The sequence below is a fragment of the Apostichopus japonicus genome, chromosome 17 (genome assembly GCF_037975245.1).
Source record: "Apostichopus japonicus isolate 1M-3 chromosome 17, ASM3797524v1, whole genome shotgun sequence".
In the NCBI taxonomy this organism is placed as follows: Eukaryota; Metazoa; Echinodermata; class Holothuroidea; order Aspidochirotida; family Stichopodidae; genus Apostichopus; species Apostichopus japonicus.
The window spans coordinates 3,139,565-3,158,641 of NC_092577.1; the positions used below are offsets into that span (position 1 = coordinate 3,139,565).

Consider the following 19,077-nt stretch of genomic DNA (forward strand, 5'->3'; position numbering starts at 1 on the left):
TAAAGGATCAATTAATCAATGAATTTGTCAAAGGTAAATAGTGTGGAACGTCATCAATGTATGTTCTGCTGTTTCAATGAAATTTGACAGCATTTTTGGCGGGGATTATAGTAGAATTAAAAAAAAAAAAATCAAAAAATATTCAGTGGATATATGACAATCTTGATTAAGGTATCCAAACCACAGTTGATTTTAATAGACGACTTTGACAGTGAGTATATTTTGCAGGGAAATAAAATGGCTGTCTTAATTAGCTTTCTATAGCCCTTCTAAAGAAGTGATTCTAAACAATAGCCACTAAACATGTTGTATTTGTGAACTGAATATTGGAAAATGATTGCCATGACCACAACGTTGTACAATTTAAGAATATGGTTGGATTATCAGATCAGATGGATTATCCCAGTGGCAGAGTGTCCATACAGTCAGAGGGGGCGGATGCCCCCCCCCCTGACGGACTCAAATGGACTGCCGGCGCCCTTTTCAGCTTTTTACCACTTTTTACTTATTCGCGATTATTGACTTTTTGATGCATGCGCTCTCAAAATACCTATTGACATTAGTCACATTTTGTTGGTGTCATTTTCTGACAAAATGGCGATGACACCCTATTTATTCTTCGTTTATCTGCAAATTAGCAAGGCCCGGAAAGGGTCATTTCCGGCGATCTAGGGAGTATCTTTACTCAAAAAATTTCTGTACGCTCCGTGCCAACCTGTGGTGGCGCTCCTCTTAAATAGTGTCGAAAGCGCCTCTACAGACCATCTCGCCCCCCACCCTCGACCAATACCCCTAGCTCCATCACTGGATAATCCCGTCAGATGGAAAAGATCTAGATAAACCACTGGCAAGTTTTTTACGTCTATAGTTTGTATGAAGATACAGGTGTCAAGAAAGATTAAGCTTCATCCTGTAGCTCACATGTCCGTCAGCTTATTATCAAATTGCTGTCAGAATTTTGCAAAAATTATTGTTTTTCTTTTGGGGAAAAGTACACTGATCTGTGTGATAACTTTGCCACACCTGGGACAAAACATGAAGCAGTTCTGCTTTGCTTTGTTTGCTCCTTGTTTTTTTTTTTTTTCATGTCCTTATGATAAGTGAGGATGGAATTCACTTTATATACCAAAGACAAACTTATTCCAAACCGTAAAATCGTAGAGGCTGACCAAAGCTCTCTGTAAATAGAGCAACTTTCCGATAGGCAGATTGTGCTACAGAAGAAGGAGGAAACCTTTTAACTTCCTTTGGAGGTGTGCAGTAATAGCTTTTCGAAAAAAATCAAAGCAAAAATCAAGCCAAAAAAAAAACGTGGGGTAATTTTTTCGAGTGGGATATCTTTCTATATTTCAGATAACGAACTACCTGTAATCGAAGGTTGTCCCATGAATATCAGCTACTCACCTGATCCGATTAATTTAAACGTAACCGTGAACTGGACAGAACCCATCATATCAGACAATTCCGGTATGGAAACCGTCACACAGACTCATACCAGTCCCATACTGTTGATGCCTGGTGTCACAGAAGTTTTGTACCGTGTGGTGGATCCCAGCGGCAACAGCGCAGAATGCCGGTTCTTTATCGGCATCACAGGTAAGTTTGTACCCTTGGTCATTTAGTATTTGCGGTATAATTAACTGTACTTTAATGCTGCTGCCTGTAATTGTGTTGTTTTGACTGTAAGCTGCTGCCTGTAGTTCTGTTGTTTTGACTGTATGCTGTGGCCTGTAGTTCTGTTGTTTCTGCTGCCTGTAGTTCTGTTGTTTTGACTATATGCTGCTGCCTGTAGTTCTGTTGTTTTGACTGTAAGCTGCTGCCTGTAGTTCTGTTGTTTTGACTGTATGCTGCTGCCTGTAGTTCTGTTGTTTTGACTATATGCTGCTGCCTGTAGGTCTGTTGTTTTGACTGTATGCTGCTGCCTGTAGTTCTGTTGTTTTGACTGTATGCTGCTGCCTGTAGTTCTGTTTTTTGACTGTTTGCTGCTGCCTGTAGTTCTGTTGTTTTGACTGTATGCTGCTGCCTGTAGTTCTGTTGTTTCTGCTGCCTGTAGTTCTGTTGTTTTGACTGTAAGCTGCTGCCTGTAGTTCTGTTGTTTTGACTGTAAGCTGCTGCCTGTAGTTCTGTTGTTTTGACTGTATGCTGCTGCATGTAGTTCTGTTGTTTTGACTGTAAGCTGCTGCCTGTAGTTCTGCTGTTTCTGCTGCCTGTAGTTCTGTTGTCTTGCTTGACTATATGCTGCTGCCTGTAGTTCTGTTGTCTTGCTTGACTATATGCTGCTGCCTGTAGTTCTGTTGTTTTGACTGTATGCTCCTGCCTGTAGTTCTGTTGTTTCTGCTGCCTGTAGTTCTGTTGTCTTGCTTGACTATATGCTGCTGCCTGTAGTTCTGTTGTTTTAACTATATGCTGCTGCCTGTAGTTCTGTTGTTTTGACTGTATGCTGCTGCCTGTAGTTCTGTTGTTTTGACTGTATGCTGCTGCCTGTAGTTCTGTTGTTTCTGCTGCCTGTAGTTCTGTTGTCTTGCTTGACTATATGCTGCTGCCTGTAGTTCTGTTGTTTTAACTATATGCTGCTGCCTGTAGTTCTGTTGTTTTGACTGTATGCTCCTGCCTGTAGTTCTGTTGTTTTGACTGTATGCTGCTGCCTGTAGTTCTGTTGTTTTGGTTGTAAGCTGCTGCCTGTAGTTCTGTTGTTTTGACTGTATGCTGCTGCCTGTAGTTCTGTTGTTTGGACTGTATGCTGCTGCCTGTTGTTCTGTTGTCTTGACTGTATGCTGCTGCCTGTAGTTCTGTTGTTTTGACTGTATGCTGCTGCCTGTAGTTCTGTTGTTTTGGCTGTATGCTGCTGCCTGTAGTTCTGTTGTCTTGACTGTATGCTGCTGCCTGTAGTTCTGTTGTTTTGGTTGTAAGCTGCTGCCTGTAGTTCTGTTGTCTTGACTGTATGCTCCTGCCTGTAGTTCTGTTGTTTTGACTGTATGCTCCTGTCTGTAGTTCTGTTGTTTTGACTGTATGCTGCTGCCTGTAGTTCTGTTGTTTTGACTGTATGCTGCTGCCTGTAGTTCTGTTGTTTTGACTGTATGCTCCTGTCAGTAGTTCTGTTGTTTTGACTGTATGCTGCTGCCTGTAGTTCTGTTGTTTTGACTGTATGCTGCTGCCTGTAGTTCTGTTGTTTTGACTGTATGCTGCTGCCTGTGGTTCTGTTGTTTCTACTGCCTGTAGTTCTGTTGTTTTGGCTGTAAGCTGCTGCCTGTAGTTCTGTTGTTTTGACTGTATGCTGCTGCCTGTAGTTCTGTTGTTTTGACTGTATGCTGCTGCCTGTAGTTCTGTTGTTTTGACTGTATGCTCTCGCCTGTAGTTCTGTTGTTTTGACTGTATGCTGCTGCCTGTAGTTCTGTTGTTTTGACTGTATGCTGCTGCCTGTTGTTCTGTTGTTTTGACTATGCTGCTGCCTGTAGTTCTGTTGTTTTGACTGCATGCTGCTGCCTGTAGTTCTGTTGTTTTGACTGCATGCTGCTGCCTGTAGTTCTGTTGTTTTGACTGTATGCTGCTGCCTGTAGTTCTGTTGTTTTGACTGTATGCTGCTGCCTGTAGTTCTGTTGTTTTGACTGTATGCTGCTGCCTGTAGTTCTGTTGTTTTGACTGTATGCTGCTGCCTGTAGTTCTGTTGTTTTGACTGTATGCTGCTGCCTGTAGTTCTGTTGTTTTGACTGTATGCTGCTGCCTGTAGTTCTGTTGTTTTGACTGTATGCTGCTGCCTGTAGTTCTGTTGTTTTGACTGTATGCTGCTGCCTGTAGTTCTGTTGTTTTGACTGTATGCTGCTGCCTGTAGTTCTGTTGTTTTGACTGTATGCTGCTGCCTACTGTTCTGTTGTCTTGACTGTATGCTGCTGCCTGTAGTTCTGTTGTTTTGACTGTATGCTGCTGCCTGTAGTTTTGTTGTTTTGACTGTTTGCTGCTGCCTGTAGTGCTGTTGTTTTGACTGTTTGCTGCTGCCTGTAGTGCTGTTGTTTTGACTGTAAGCTGCTGCCTGTAGTTCTGTTGTTTTGACTGTATGCTGCTGCTTGTTGTTCATATGTTGCAATCTCCCATTGGTTCATCTGAATTCGTCCATCCATTAACCAGATAAGACTCCGCCAATGTTCACATCCTGTCCGAACACTACTGTTGTTGTCGAAACGGATGTTGACCGTAGTTACTCTTCCAATGTGACCTGGACAGAACCAGTTGCCACCGACAACACACTCATACAGGGGGTGACATCAAACTATAGTCCCGGTCAGAACTTCACAATTGGGTCCACCACAGTGACCTACACAGCTGTCGATGTTTTTCGCCTAATGTCCACCTGCAGTTTTGTTGTTATTGTGGAAGGTATGTTCATGATTTTAAGAAATAAATGGGACATGGTGTTGGGGTGGGGAAGGGGGGGGGTAGTTGGTGTATTGCAATTGTCACTGGAGCCTTCACCCATATTAACATCTACTACTACTACTACTACTAAGGCAATTACATTGCATGTACAGCAACACAGTAGTCTATTGGTTGAGGCACAGAACGCTAGATCTGGCCAGTCCTGGCCAGACCATTGCATTGCTGGCCAGACACAGTCCTGGCCAGACCATTGCATTGCTTGTTCATGCACTCCAGGTGTGTAAATGACTAAAGTTATAGGTTAACACAGTTGGGAATTCAGATATAAGATTTTATGAAAGATTACTGTGGATTCAGTGATGTAATGTAATTCCTTCATCAGCTGGTCTTAATCCTCTCATTATGCCCCCCTTCATCCGCTTTATTTATTGTCTGTGCACCCTTCCACAGATCGGCAAGCTCCTGTCTTTACAGACTGCCCTTCAGATATCAGGCTAGAGCTGCCCTCAACTTCGTCGACCCTGAATTTTACTTTGCCTGCGACTGTGACGTTTGACAATAGCGGTGAAGAATACGTCACATGCAATCTGCCTGCTTGGTCAATTCTGCCTTACGGTCAAGTGACGGTCCTGTGCACTGTCACTGACCCAGCGTGGAACTCAGACGAGTGCAGCTTTAATGTTTCCATCGCGGGTGAGTTCTGACCTCCTCGTCATCTTGATATCTTCATCTCCTTGCATCATGTAGAAATGAATGGGTAGAAATTGACCTTTACTTGACCAATGGCTCATAATTGGCATCTGACCCTTGTGACGGAATCTCGACCCACAACTGACCTCTAAATCCTCCCTACGTTGGGAGTGGTCAAAGGGCAGATGCCTGAGAAGCAATGTTACCTAGCATCTGGCCTGGGAAATCGTAACTTGAATCACACACCTGATGCAAGCCATTTGAGGTATATAGCTGCCTTCCAATTATGCATATGCATTATGCATTTATTGTGTCTCTCATTATGCATATATTGTGTCTCTCATTACGCATATATTGTGTCTCTCATTACACATATATTGTGTCTCTCATTATGCATATTGTGTCTCTCATTACGCATATATTGTTTCTCTCGTTACGCATATATTGCGTCTCTCGTTACGCATATATTGTGTCCCTCGTTATGCATATATTGTGTCCCTCATTAAGCATATATTGTGTCTCTCATTATGCATATATTGTGTCTCTCATTATGCATATTGTGTCTCTCATTACGCATATATTGTTTCTCTCGTTACGCATATATTGCGTCTCTCGTTACGCATGTATTGTGTCCCTCGTTATGCATATATTGTGTCTCTCATTATGCATATATTGTGTCTCTGATTATGCATGTATTGTGTCTCTCATTATGCATATGTTGTGTCTCTCATTATGCATATGTTGTGTCTCTCATTACGCATATATTGTCTCTCATTACGCATATATTGTCTCTCATTACGCATATATTGTGTCTCTCGTTACGCATATATTTTTGTCTCTCATTACGCATATATTTTGTCTCTCATTACGCATATATTGTGTCCCTCGCTAAGCATATATTGTGTCTCTCGTTACGCATATATTGTGTCTCTCGTTACGCATATATTGTGTCTCATTATGCATATATTGTGTCTCTCATTACGCATATATTGTCTCTCTCATTACGCATATATTGTGTCTCTCGTTACGCATATATTGTGTCCCCCATTAAGCATATATATTGTCTCTCGGTACGCATATATTGTGTCTCTCATTATGCATATATTGTGTCTCTCATTACGCATATATTGTGCTTCTCATTATTGGCAGAGGTTACTCCACCAACATTCCTATATTGCCCTGGCAACATGTCGGTCAACACCGGGGCCGCTTCCAGCGGGTCTGTCTCTTGGGGTCAAGTGACCGTGGTAGATAACAATGGCCCACCAATGTTGACAACCTCGCACACCCCTGGGGAATTTCCCGTCGGTACCACCCTAGTTGAATACACCGCAACCGATATTGCCGGAAACATCCAAGTTTGCGCTTTCAACGTTACCGTGATCGGTAAGTGTGATTCGTTGGTTATTAATTAGTATTTGACCGTGATCATAATGAACCTAGAGTGGGCCGAACCGGTCAGGTGCTCAACAAGTTTGTTCCAAAATTAGGAGCCATGTCAGGATTTTTGTTCCTGAGTATGTGGGTAGTCTGATAACATTTTGAGAAAGCCCCTTAAGAAAAATTGTCAACATTGATGCAGCTTCTGTTACCCAAAATACGTGATCTAGATTTGCTTCCAGACAATTATTGCGCCTTCATCCATATTGTGGGTTCATTGATTATGAACCCAACATGACGTCAATGTGCACAATTCATGACATTCAGGCCTCTTTGTCACATTCTCGTCCCGAAGCAGTTCATGTGATTAATAAGGGATAGAAGCCCATTATTTTACAGAAGGATTCTTTCATCGTAGAAATGATGATCATATTTCCACCCAAATTGATATTTTTTTTTTTCTAGCCAATCATCTCTCCTCATATGTAAAGCTGTTTTATGATTGATAACTCGTGTTTGACCGACTGTATTTGACACGTAGCAAATCAGACTTCTACAAGTCTTTATAAAATGGTAATAAAACCGACTTGAAAAACTTCACAGGAATTATCACAAAATGACTTTGTGCGATGAGTAAAAGTATCTTCATGTAGAGAAGACATCCATAACCTATCCAAAGTTAGTATTTGTGTTAAATTCTAGAAAAAGAAATGAACATATTTTTCCTGAATTCCTCAACGGTGGGGGGTGAAGGTGGGGGCGGCAGGAGGAAACAGATGCTAAAACATTCTGAATAATGGGCTCTTCATCTAGTTTTTAGATATTGTTATAAAAGGTATTGTTATAGGTATTGTTATAGGTATTGTTATAGGTATTGTTAAAGGTATTGTTATAAGTATTGTTATAAAAGGTATTGTTATAGGTATTGTTATAGGTATTGTTATAGGTATTGTTAAAGGTATTGTTAAAGGTATTGTTATAAGTATTGTTATAAAAGGTATTGTTATAGGTATTGTTATAGGTATTGTTAAAGGTATTGTTATAGGTATTGTTATAAGTATTGTTATAAAAGGTATTGTTATAAAAGGTATTGTTAGGTATTGTTTTAAAACGACTGTCTTCGCCAAGATTGATCGATTGATCCTTATAGAGAAATTGTCTCGACCAACAATGTAACATATGTGTTAATAACTAGAAAAATGTTCCACACTGTTAAATTTTAAAATCCACTCTAGATACAATACATATTTTGACTAGCTAAATGAAATATACCCCAATGTTTTCAAGATCTTTTGTGCATGTTCATGTACAATAGCCATTGGCTCCTTTTTATTGGGTTATACCATTCTTGCAATTTTGCCATATGCTACGATATGACATTTTATAGCAACTGCAGACATATTGCTTCGGCTAGTAGCGCTCACTTATCTTGGCTGAAGTCGAGATGCTTAACCAAGATGGTTGGAAATTTTCTGCATCTCTACCTCAACCACTGCAACTGTATTTGTCTGTTGAACATAAGTAGCAGTATAACACTGGATATGCTAATGTAGGGAGTGCCTGGCTCAGGGTAACACCTGCAGAGAGGTCGAAATTACACCGATCAGACAACGCCAGTTGTCAAAACCAGATAAGCACAACAGAGTACACCAAACAGATAACAACAAATGTCAAACACCAGGAAAAAAAATGGATTTCAAACACCAGATGTCAAAATAAATAACACCAAAATGAATAATTTGGCACCTCGTTCGAAGATATTTAACTATTTGACATCCTGCATGTAAATGTTCAAATATAGCAAAAAGAACACGGTGCCCTGTGTCGTCAAGACCATAACGTCTGGCCATGCTACTTGTAGGGCCCTGTGTCGTCCATGAATGTAGGGCCCTGTGTCGTCCATGAATGTAGGGCCCTGTGTCGTCCAGAACAAAGACACATCTGGCTGTGCTCCTTGTAGGGCCCAGAATCTGGACTACATGTCTACAGGCTTACTGTGATTCTGCTAGGTTTTCATGTTCACGTATGTCCACATCACAAGTTTAGCACTATCTACTGCTGCAGCCTGACGTGACATGACGTGCCCATGGGTTACACATTACTTTATTTTTTGTTTCCAGACGACTTCCCTCCGTACTTCATCGATTGCCCAGACGACCAAACGGTTGTCCTACCGTTAGGAGAGTCGGAGGTACCGGTCACTTGGCCGTATCCTCTGGCTACAGAAGAAAACACCAATGGCGGGATCATGACCGAAACGACAGCATTTCCGAACTCAAGTTTTCCTAGTGGTAATACTACGGTGACTATCACTGCGACGGACAATTCTGGAAACATGGGAGAATGTTCCTTTGTGATTACAGTTGTTGGTAGGTTCATATGAGATACTGCCACTGTGATGTGGTGTAGGTATGGTGCAGGTTTGTGCAGTTGGTATGTTCATATGAGATACAGCCACTGTGATGTGGTGTAGGTATGGTGTAGGTTTGTGCAGTTGGTATGTTCATATGAGATACAGCCACTGTGATGTGGTGTAGGTATGGTGCAGGTTTGTGCAGTTGGGATGTTCATATGAGATAGCCACTGTGATGTGGTGAAGGTATGGTGTAGGATTGTGCAGTTGGTATGTTCATATGAGATACTGCAGCCACTGTGATGTGGTGCAGGTATGGTGCAGGTTTGTGCAGTTGGTATGTTCAGATGAGATACAGCCACTGTGATGTGGTGTGGGTATGGTGCAGGTTTGTGCAGTCTGGAAACTTTGCGATTGGACAATTCTGGAAACGTGGGAGAATGTTCCTTTGTGATTACAGTTGTTGGTATGCTCATATGAGATACTGCCACTGTGATGTGGTGTAGGTATGGTGTAGGTTTGTGCAGTTGGTATGTTCATATGAGAATGCTGTTGTGATGTGGTGCAGGTATGGTGCAGGTTTGTGCAGTTGGTATGTTCATATGAGATACAGTCACTGTGATGTGGTGTAGGTATGGTGTAGGTTTGTGCAGTTGGTATGTTCATATGAGAATGCTGTTGTGATGTGGTGCAGGTATGGTGCGTGCATGATGTAGTTTTATATAAGATAATGCTGCTGTGCCGGTGTGTTGCAGGTGTGATGCAGTTGGTCAGTTTGTATAAGATGATGCTTTCATCTGTGCAGGTATGATTCAGGGATTCATCAAGAGTCAGCACTTTGCGGCGCGGGTAGAACCAACGAGGAAATATGTTTTATTAATATATATATATATATAATATAATATATATATATATAATATATATATATATAATATATATATATAATATGTTTCATAAACTGTATTAAGAGTATTGTGTATCAACGAACAGTTACAGATCCAATTTTTATGGAATTTTTCTCTCCAGACAACGAAAACCCAACCATCGAGTGTTCCATGGACTATGAGACGACGACAATATTGGGCAAACCGTACGGTCGTGTTACTATTCGTCCTCCCATGACGATGGACAATGTCGGTGTCGCACATGTGACTACAACACAAACTAACAACACTTTTGACATTGGTAACACCACCGTCGTCTTCACAGCGGTCGATTATTCCGGTAACGAGGCAAACTGTTCGGTGGTCGTTTCTGTCATTGGTAAGTACTATCTGCTTTCCCGTCTTGAGCGTCTGACCCCTGCTTGCCCTTCTAGGAGGCCCGTCGTTGCACCCCCCGTTTGCCATTTGAGTAAGGCACAGTGCCTGATCACTGTGTGTGACAGTGGTCGTCCGCCTTCGATCCTGTTAGAATAAGGTGCAGTACCTCTCCCCTAACCCTGTCGGCCTTTGACAGAAGGTATCACCTCTACGTCACTTAGGGACGGCCTCGCAACTTTCAACGGACGATCATGGCTGGCCCAGCCGTTGCTTCCCAGTGTAATGAGCACAGCAACCAGCTGGTTAATGAGTCACGCTTGAACGCACACATTTCCCTGGCCTCTAAGAGTCAGTGGACAGTTGTATGCACCGACTATGAGACCACAAAATTAAGCCTCTAAAACACAAAAGGAGACGCAGACTTAACACAATCAATTAAAAATACATAACATGTGGTTTAGCTACAGTATTTACTTACCTCTTGAAAAAAAAAAAATGTTTCGTTGGAAACTTAAGAGAAAAAAAGAAGAGATGGAGCAGTGTTAGTGAATGAGAATCCTTTGAACAAGAGAAGAATTCCGAAAGTATTTTGACACATTCAAATTACGAAAATCGGTGTATCAAGTTTTCAACTCATTCTTGAAATAAATCTCCTGCTACTGTGGTCAGAGTCAGTGACGGAGCTAAGGGTATTGGTCAGGAGGGGCGAGAATGGTCTGTAGGGGCGCTTCCTACACTATCTAAGCGGAGCACCACCACGGGTTGGCGCGGAGTGTACAGACATTTTTGGAGTAAAGATACTCCTTAGATCGCCGGAAAATGACCCTTTCCGGGCCTTGCTTATTTGCAGATAAACGAAGAATAAATAGGTGTCATCGCCACAAAAATGTGACAAATGTCAATAGGTACAGTAGATGAGAGCGCAATCAAAAAGTCCATAATCGCGAATAAGTAAAACTTGGTAAAAAGCTGAAAAGGGCGCCAGCAGTCCATTTGAGTCCGTCAGGGGGGGCATCTGCCCCCCCCCCCCTGACTGTATGGACGCTCCGCCACTGGTCAGAGTGCTATTGTTACGTGAAAACCACAGACCAGGAAAAGCCAAGTACAGCTTTCGTGTACATATAATAGCAGCCCTTCACTGTTGGGAACTGGACGCTCATTACTTTCACGTCTGTGGATGAGTGCACTCAAGCGTGAGTGATACTCAGGCTGCATAATGAGCAGTGGTGTGCCGCCCGCTGGGCCGGCAATGATCTGCATTTTCAATTTGCGAGCCTTCCCTTAAGCCCCATGAGTATCCATAACCCCTGCTTGCCCTTTCTGGTTGTGCTATAAAGGAAAAAGGGATCATTGGAGGTGTGCCACATTAATTATGACTCCCATGAAGGACCAAATAATGTCATACTTTGTTAAAAAATAGAATCTCGACGTAGGACCGGCCATTGTTTTCTTCTTGGTCATTAGACGATGAACTCCCAATGGTAGAGAATTGTCCAGGAGACATTGTAGCCGTTTTGGCCCCGGACGCCTTTGAGACTAACGTTACTTGGGAGCTGCCAGAGTTCAGTGATAACGATAACATCACCTCCGTGACGGCTAACTACTACCCGGGCAACTACAGCTATGGGATCTATAGGGTGGTTTACGAGGCTACTGACCCGTCTCAGAATGTGCAAGATGGCTGTTCCTTCTCCATAGAGGTACAAGGTAAGCATATGAAAGCATATGTAAAAGATGGCTGTTCCTACTTGATGGATGTACAAGGTAAGCATATGTAGAAGATGGCTGTTCCTTCTCCATATAGGTACAAGGTAAGCATATGTAAGCATATGTAAAAGATGGCTGTTCCTACTTGATGGTTGTATAAGGTAAGCATATGTGCAAGATGGCTGTTCCTTGTCCATAGAGGTACAAGGTAAGCATATGTAGATGATGGCTGTTCCTACTTGATGGTTGTATAAGGTAAGCATATGTAAAAGATGGCTGTTCCTACTTGATGGTTGTATAAGGTAAGCATATGTGCAAGATGGCTGTTCCTTCTCCATAGAGGTACAAGGTAAGCATATGTAAAAGATGGCTGTTCCTTCTCCATAGAGGTACAAGGTAAGCATATGTAAAAGATGGCTGTTCCTACGTGATGGTTGTATAAGGTAAGCATATGTAAAAGATGGCTGTTCCTTCTCCATAGAGGTACAAGGTAAGCATATGTAAGCATATGTAAAAGATGGCTGTTCCTACTTGATGGATGTACAAGGTAAGCATATGTAGAAGATGGCTGTTCCTTCTCCATATAGGTACAAGGTAAGCATATGTAAGCATATGTAGATGATGGCTTTTCCTACTTGATGGTTGTATAAGGTAAGCATATGTAGAAGATGGCTGTTCCTTCTCCATGTGAAGAACCTCAAGCCAAACCCTTCTGCTGCCACTGCATTGCTTTGAAAACTGATCAATTCCCTATTTATCAAACCCACAAAGCCTTATAACATTGGAGCAAGGCTTATGATGGACGATGATTCTAATACCGTTTTTGCATTTGTCAGTCTAACCTTCATGTCTACTTACAAGACATTTTGTCTTTCATTTTCTGATATTTTCTCGTAGACAATACCCCTCCTGTGATAATGGGATGTCTTCGTAATAGTGATAATGGCAGCATTTTTGAGTTTCCGACAAACCCGGGAAGGGACACAAGTGGTTGGACCTGGAGTGAGCCGGTGGCGACCGACAATGGTCTCATTGTGAACGTCTCGTCCAATTACAACCCTCCCCATCGTTTTGAACTTGGTTCGACAGTCGTGACCTACGTATTTTCCGATCAGGCATCTAACCAGGAAGAATGCTCTTTCACTGTCTCGATCTACGGTGAGTTTTGGGAATTTCTATGACAAAACAATGGTTCCTATATCTTGAAATAAAATTTTTATGGTAGTAAAAAATACAAATACAAATTAAGTAACTAATTAAGTAACTTATTTCTTACTTAATTTGTACTGTATAATTAACACCAATACAATTATTTATTTCCCTTTTTGATAACTTTTACTTATTAATCTATTTTGAGTAACTATTTTTTAAACTGTGACAACTAAAACTGTTTTATTGGTTGCTTGTTTGATATAAATTTTCGTTTTACTAGAGGAGCAGAGTATTATAATCTGATCACATGGGTTTTTAAGTATAGATTTATAGGTTTTTGCTATATTATTGCATCATTTTACTTCTTTTATAATTAATAACGTTTTTCAATCTCTTTCGTTGAAAAAAAAATCTTAAATAGCTTGAACATAATTGAAAAACAAATGCTTTGGGAGGTTTCAGCTTGAGAAGTCACATGTTTGACTTATAAACTCAAAAACCCTATTTTAAAACTCATTCGAATTATTAAATTCAAACGACCTTGTCTATATATCTCTTATTTTATCCTAATAAATATTCCTGTCGTTCAAAAACTTATTTCTTACTTAAATTTTAACAATAAACTAAACAAAGAACATTTTAAACAACCCCTACCCACCCTCCACTCCTCTCTTACCAACACTCTCTGAAAATATTCACAATTAATCCATTATATGTATATATATATATATATATATATATATATATATATATTTTTTTCCGTCAAATTTATTCACGATTATTAAACATGTATGTGGTACATCGATTATATTTAGAGTTCTGATAACAACATAGGCATGTCATCTGAATGATACAAAGGAATTATTTACATAATGCTAAAATTGATTCTGAATTGAGTATTTCTTCTTCTCCTCTTATACCGAAATATATGTATACACATCCAGAAAAACAAACCTTCAGTGAATACAAAACTCATGCTTACACACGTGCAAAAAAGTACATAAACATATACACACAAATACCCACACACACACATACAAACGTACAAATACAGAGACACACCTGCATACACACGCATGTACGTACGAACACGCACACACACACACAAGTAAAACAAAGCACGGTGAGGACTAAAACAGCAAAAAACATCAGAGATTGTCTATGCTACTACATAAATGTAACAGTACGGTAGATGATAAGCAGAGGTTAAGTCAAGAGTCGCAAAGTTCATTGATTGAATGAGAAAAACAAGTCCTTAATGCCATGTATTTTCTACGAGCAGAGCTAGTAGAGTTTTGCTTTGAGGCAATGTGCTTCTCAACGTTAAGAATGAATTTTATTTTATAGAAGAAATTGTAGCAGTCAGGCTTAACATTGTTTTGTTTACGATAGAAGATAAAGTATTTGATGTGAAGGATAAAAAAATGCAATGGGTCGTAACCTGTTACCAGTTTACCGAAGAAAAGATCTTTTTTTGAGCAGATAAACTGTCTACCAAAAAATTTCTGTTCGCAATCTAAAAGGAAATTAGACGTCACATGACAGGACCAGAATAAATGTTCAATAGTTTCCTCTTCATATTGCAAAATGTACAGAGCGGAGAGGCCGCTATTTTCATTAAATTTAAAAGCCGATTGGTTCCTAAGATGCGGTGTAAGAATCTGAATTGGAAATATTGTATTTTTGCTTCAGAAAGCATATGGGAAGGCACCTTAAATATAACTAACCAATCGTCCTGAGAGAAGTCAAAGATAATGCTCTATTTAGGGCAGGCTTTTGGCGGGAGTGAAATACAGTCTATAAGGCGAGGATAATAGACTACTTGTGACAATTCAGAATTGCTAGACATAAGATTGACAAGGTGATCTTGTGTTCCTCGACACCGTTTTCTAAACTGACGGAATCTTTCCAGCTTCTAGGAATTGCAGAAATGATCCCATGAAAACAAGTAAAAGGATACCTTAATATCATAAATTTGGTTAGAAAAGCATTGAAGAACAATTGCTTCCCATCTGGCAAAAATATATCCTTAACAAAAAACAGTAAACCGGCGACGTGAAGCTTTGTCATGAAACAATGGTATTATCAATTCTAATAAAATGATTATTCATGAGGTTTTAAGAGCTTCCACAAAGCTGTGAACATGTAATATTTTTAAACCTCCCTTTTTAATTGGGTTATACAAAGTAAGTCTCTTAACTTTATCAGGATTCCCATTCCAAATGAAGTCAAAAATAATACTTTGGATTTTATTGATAAGGTCTTTTGGGGGGGGGGGGGGTCTAGGCAGAACCTGAAAAAGGAAGACGAGTTGGCTGATTGCAAAAGACTTCACTATTGTGTTTCTGCCAATAGGTGTGTGATCACGCCCATTCCAAACTCTAAGGTGGTGTTTCAGCCTAGATAGCTTCTGTTAATAGTTTAAGCGAAAGAGATGGTTACCATTGTGAGTAAAGTTGAAACCGAGATTACCTAATAAGAGCGTTAGTAATCAAACTATTGAATTCACTGACATGAGCTGGATTATTTGAAATTAAAGGACCCAGGGGAAGAAACTGGGGTTTGCTTAGATTAATTTGAGACCTGATGCTAGTCGAAAATTCTCTAAGGTATTCAGCACCTTAACAGTGCTGTTACGGGTACCGTCTAAGAAGAAGGTGGTGTCGTCGGCATACTGAAGTACTTTAATCTCCCGGCCAAATATGTTTATCCCCTTGACTTTTGTGTTGTCACAAATAATTTTTCTAGCTAAAATATCTGCACATAGAATAAAGAGGTACGGGCTAAGGGGACAACCTTGCCTTACTCCTCTCTGACTAGGGAAGAAACCTGTCGAATGACCATTATTTAGAACACAGGAAGAACTACCAGTGTAGAGTGTTTTGATCCAACGTCGAAAACTGTTCCCAAAGTTGAAATAAATAAGAGTGTGGTCAATAAAATCCCAATCGATACAATCAAAAGCTTTTTCAAAATCAATAAAGAACAAAAGACTCAGAATGTTATTTGTGGTAGTGTGATCGTTTAGGTCCAGCACGAAACGAATGTTTTCCCCAATAAACTTATTTTTGATATAACCAGTCTGGTTATCTCCAACAGTATTGTCGACGACCCTTTTTAACCGGTTAGCTATTGCTTTTGCTCCTATCTTGTAGTCAGTGTTAAGGAGACTAATAGATCAGCTATAACATTATATATAATATATAAAATATATAATATAGAACATATAATATCGAATATGTATCGAGAATGTATCAAGAATGTCTCGGGGGTGTCTCGGGCGCTGTCTCGAGGGTGTCTCGAGGGTGTCTCGAGAGAGTGTCTCGAGAGAGTGCCTCAAGAGCGTGTATAGAGAGCATGTATCGAATGTAAGAATGTAAAATACAAATAAAACCAACAGAGATTTGGCCCTTGACGTGTGTCTTTCCGTCCGTGCTTCACAGATGATGAGAGTCCAGTCATTGGGAACTGCACTGACGTGTACAGCAATGTCACCAACGCGGTGGATTACCTGTTGCCCCAGGCGACAGATAATGTCGGTATCACCGAAACAAATGTCACTCTACCACCTGGGTCCGTGTTCCCAGAAGGCACCACGGAGGTCTCACTGGTAGTCTCAGACGCAGCGGGTAATATCGCTACCTGCATCTTCAACGTGACCGTTTCGGGTGAGTTTTTTTTTTTCATTTTGAGGTCCTCTGTCGGTTGTGTTTTGCAGAGACACAACTTTCCTCTCTCTCCCAAGTGACTCACTCTATCAGTCAGGGTGGCTTAATCAAATGACTCTATCAGTCAGCAGTGCAATCTAGCGAAAGTACATCATTTCTACACTTTGTCGCATTTAAACAGTTGGAGGGAAGGGAAGGGTAGGGAAGGGGGCTGATATTAATTTAGTTTGAATGGATAGCTGATAATCAGCACTATGAAAGGTTCAATTTTTAAATGATGACGATTCATTTTAAATGATCAGTCAATCAGTTTGTAGATCCCGACTTGACATAATTATGTTGGTAAAGAGCAGACAACCGATATGATATCATGTTGGTGTATTTTCTACCTTTTTCTTTCTCGTCCAGCCGGTCAGAGACCTGTCATCCTGGACTGTCCGCCTCTCGTGAGCATATTCGTTATGTTCGGAGAAGATTCGGCCATGGTCACCTGGCTAGAGCCCACCGCCAACGGTACTTATGGGCCGACCACGTCGTACAGTTCCCACACACCGGGTAGCACGTTTCCGGTTGGGGTTACCACAGTAAACTACACGTTTGTGAATGACGCTGGGCTGGAAACTGTCTGCCAATTTGACGTTGTATTGACAGGTGACATTTCAGCCCTTCTTCTTCTCCTTCTCCTTCTCCTCCTTCTCCTTCTCCTTCTCCTTCTCCTTCTCCTTCTCCTCCTTCTCCTTCTCCTTCTCCTTCTCCTTCTCCTTCTCCTTCTCCTTCTCCTTCTCCTTCTCCTTCTCCTTCTCCTTCTCCTTCTCCTTCTCCTTCTCCTTCTCCTTCTCCTTCTCCTTCTCCTTCTCCTTCTCCTTCTCCTTCTCCTTCTCCTTCTCCTTCTCCTTCTCCTTCTCCTTCTCCTTCTCCTTCTCCTCCTCCTTCTCCTCCTCCTTCTCCTCCTCCTTCTCCTTCTCCATCTCCTCCTCCTCCTTCTCCTCCTCCTCCTCCTCCTTCTCCTCCTCCTCCTTCTCCTCCTCCTCCTCCTCCTCCTCCTCCTCCTCCTCCTCCTCCTCCTTCTCCTCCTTCTCCTCCTCCTCCTCCTCCTCCTCCTTCTCCTCCTCCTTCTCCTCCTCCTCCTCCTCCTCCTCCTCCTCCTCCTCCTCCGCCGTCGCCGTCTTCTTCCTCTTCTATGCTTACAATCTGATGCAGTGCTGCTGCACCATATCTCCATGGAAACGTGATTTTGTTGGGTCTTAAATGTCGTATGGAAAGCAGTTAGGAGGAGCTGACTCCTATACTACACTATACTGCTGAAAACCAGTCCGCCAAATTTGGTCATTTTATTCCTACCGAAACCGTTTCCATAACCATTTTTGTCCTCCTCCTCTTCTCCTCATACAGAGCTTGACGACATGGTCCCCCCAGTGTTTACTAACTGCCCTTCACCTAATGTAACCTTGCTGTCACCAGTGGGAGAAGACGTCCTCCAGCTTGATTTTGAGGAGATTTCCGCCACAGATAACTCAAACAGGAGAGTGGACATTAATAGATCGACTAATGTCTTCCCCGTTGGGTCAACGAATCTCCTGTTGACGGCCGTTGATGTCTCGGGGAACAGCGCCAATTGCACGTTCGATGTCATCGTGATACGTGAGTGACCCATACCAAAACATCCTCCTTGCCATCAAGTATATCTCAAAATTGTTTTAAGATTGATTGTGAATAAGCATCGTTTGGTGTTTTAAATGCTAAAAATGTCGATTATAATACTTTATCAATTTCTACTGGCCGTAGGAAAATGAAAAGGTCTGGCTAAAACAGACACCTGTCGTTGCTCTTTTTCATTCATTTATTGACCCAACTTAATTTCTAAACCTCGACCAAAGAACATTGATTTCAAGGTGTCCATGTTTTTATATCCGTCTCAAGGTTAAACATGTGCCTATGCAGAGGTAAAAGCCGATAAAAATCAGCAAAAATCGGTAAAAACTTTTAGGCAGGGTTTTTTTCCCTCTCCCCCCACTCCAATTGACACAAATGATTACAACCCACACAATTTGTCATAAAATAACAGCAAAGTTATATTTGGCATTTTTTTTCCCCTGCCAATTTATTTGTCAATTATGGCTGGTTGGATCACAAAAGATGCTGGCAACTCCAATGTGATTATTAGAACAGTTTGCCCATGTTTGTGATATCTCTGTAATGTTTTTAACCACTTCAATGAATGTGCCACTCACAAAGTGGGGGGGACAGATGGATGCCCTCAACTAGCTTTACTAACTAGCCTGAAAGGTTTATAGATATCTGAAGCATCTTGCCCCAATATTTAACATCCATATGACACCAATTTCTGTGAAAAAGAAAAGCTTCTTGTATTGTGTGTCATTTCCAACAACCACCGACAACTCTGAATGGTATATCACAGTGATTGTACTGTAGCATTGGGTGGGGGTGGGGGGTGGGGGAGGGGGGAGGGGAATGTAGAGACGAGCACACACAA

The 19,077-nt window shown here is 41.2% G+C and overlaps 1 protein-coding gene across 3 annotated transcripts in view; it reads left to right on the plus strand.

Annotated features, from left to right (window-relative positions):
• LOC139954801 (uncharacterized) overlaps positions 1–19,077 on the plus strand; it is a 63,251-nt gene that overhangs the window by 21,549 nt on the left and 22,625 nt on the right. For all 3 annotated transcript variants that reach the window (XM_071954739.1, XM_071954737.1, XM_071954738.1), the window contains exons 12-22: positions 1,354–1,596; positions 4,123–4,371; positions 4,822–5,064; positions 6,211–6,447; positions 8,562–8,810; positions 9,821–10,057; positions 11,521–11,763; positions 12,661–12,921; positions 16,359–16,583; positions 16,992–17,234; positions 17,976–18,224. In XM_071954739.1, coding sequence (XP_071810840.1) covers positions 1,354–1,596; positions 4,123–4,371; positions 4,822–5,064; positions 6,211–6,447; positions 8,562–8,810; positions 9,821–10,057; positions 11,521–11,763; positions 12,661–12,921; positions 16,359–16,583; positions 16,992–17,234; positions 17,976–18,224 — 2,679 coding nt within the window. The remainder of the gene's footprint in view (positions 1–1,353; positions 1,597–4,122; positions 4,372–4,821; positions 5,065–6,210; positions 6,448–8,561; positions 8,811–9,820; positions 10,058–11,520; positions 11,764–12,660; positions 12,922–16,358; positions 16,584–16,991; positions 17,235–17,975; positions 18,225–19,077) is intronic.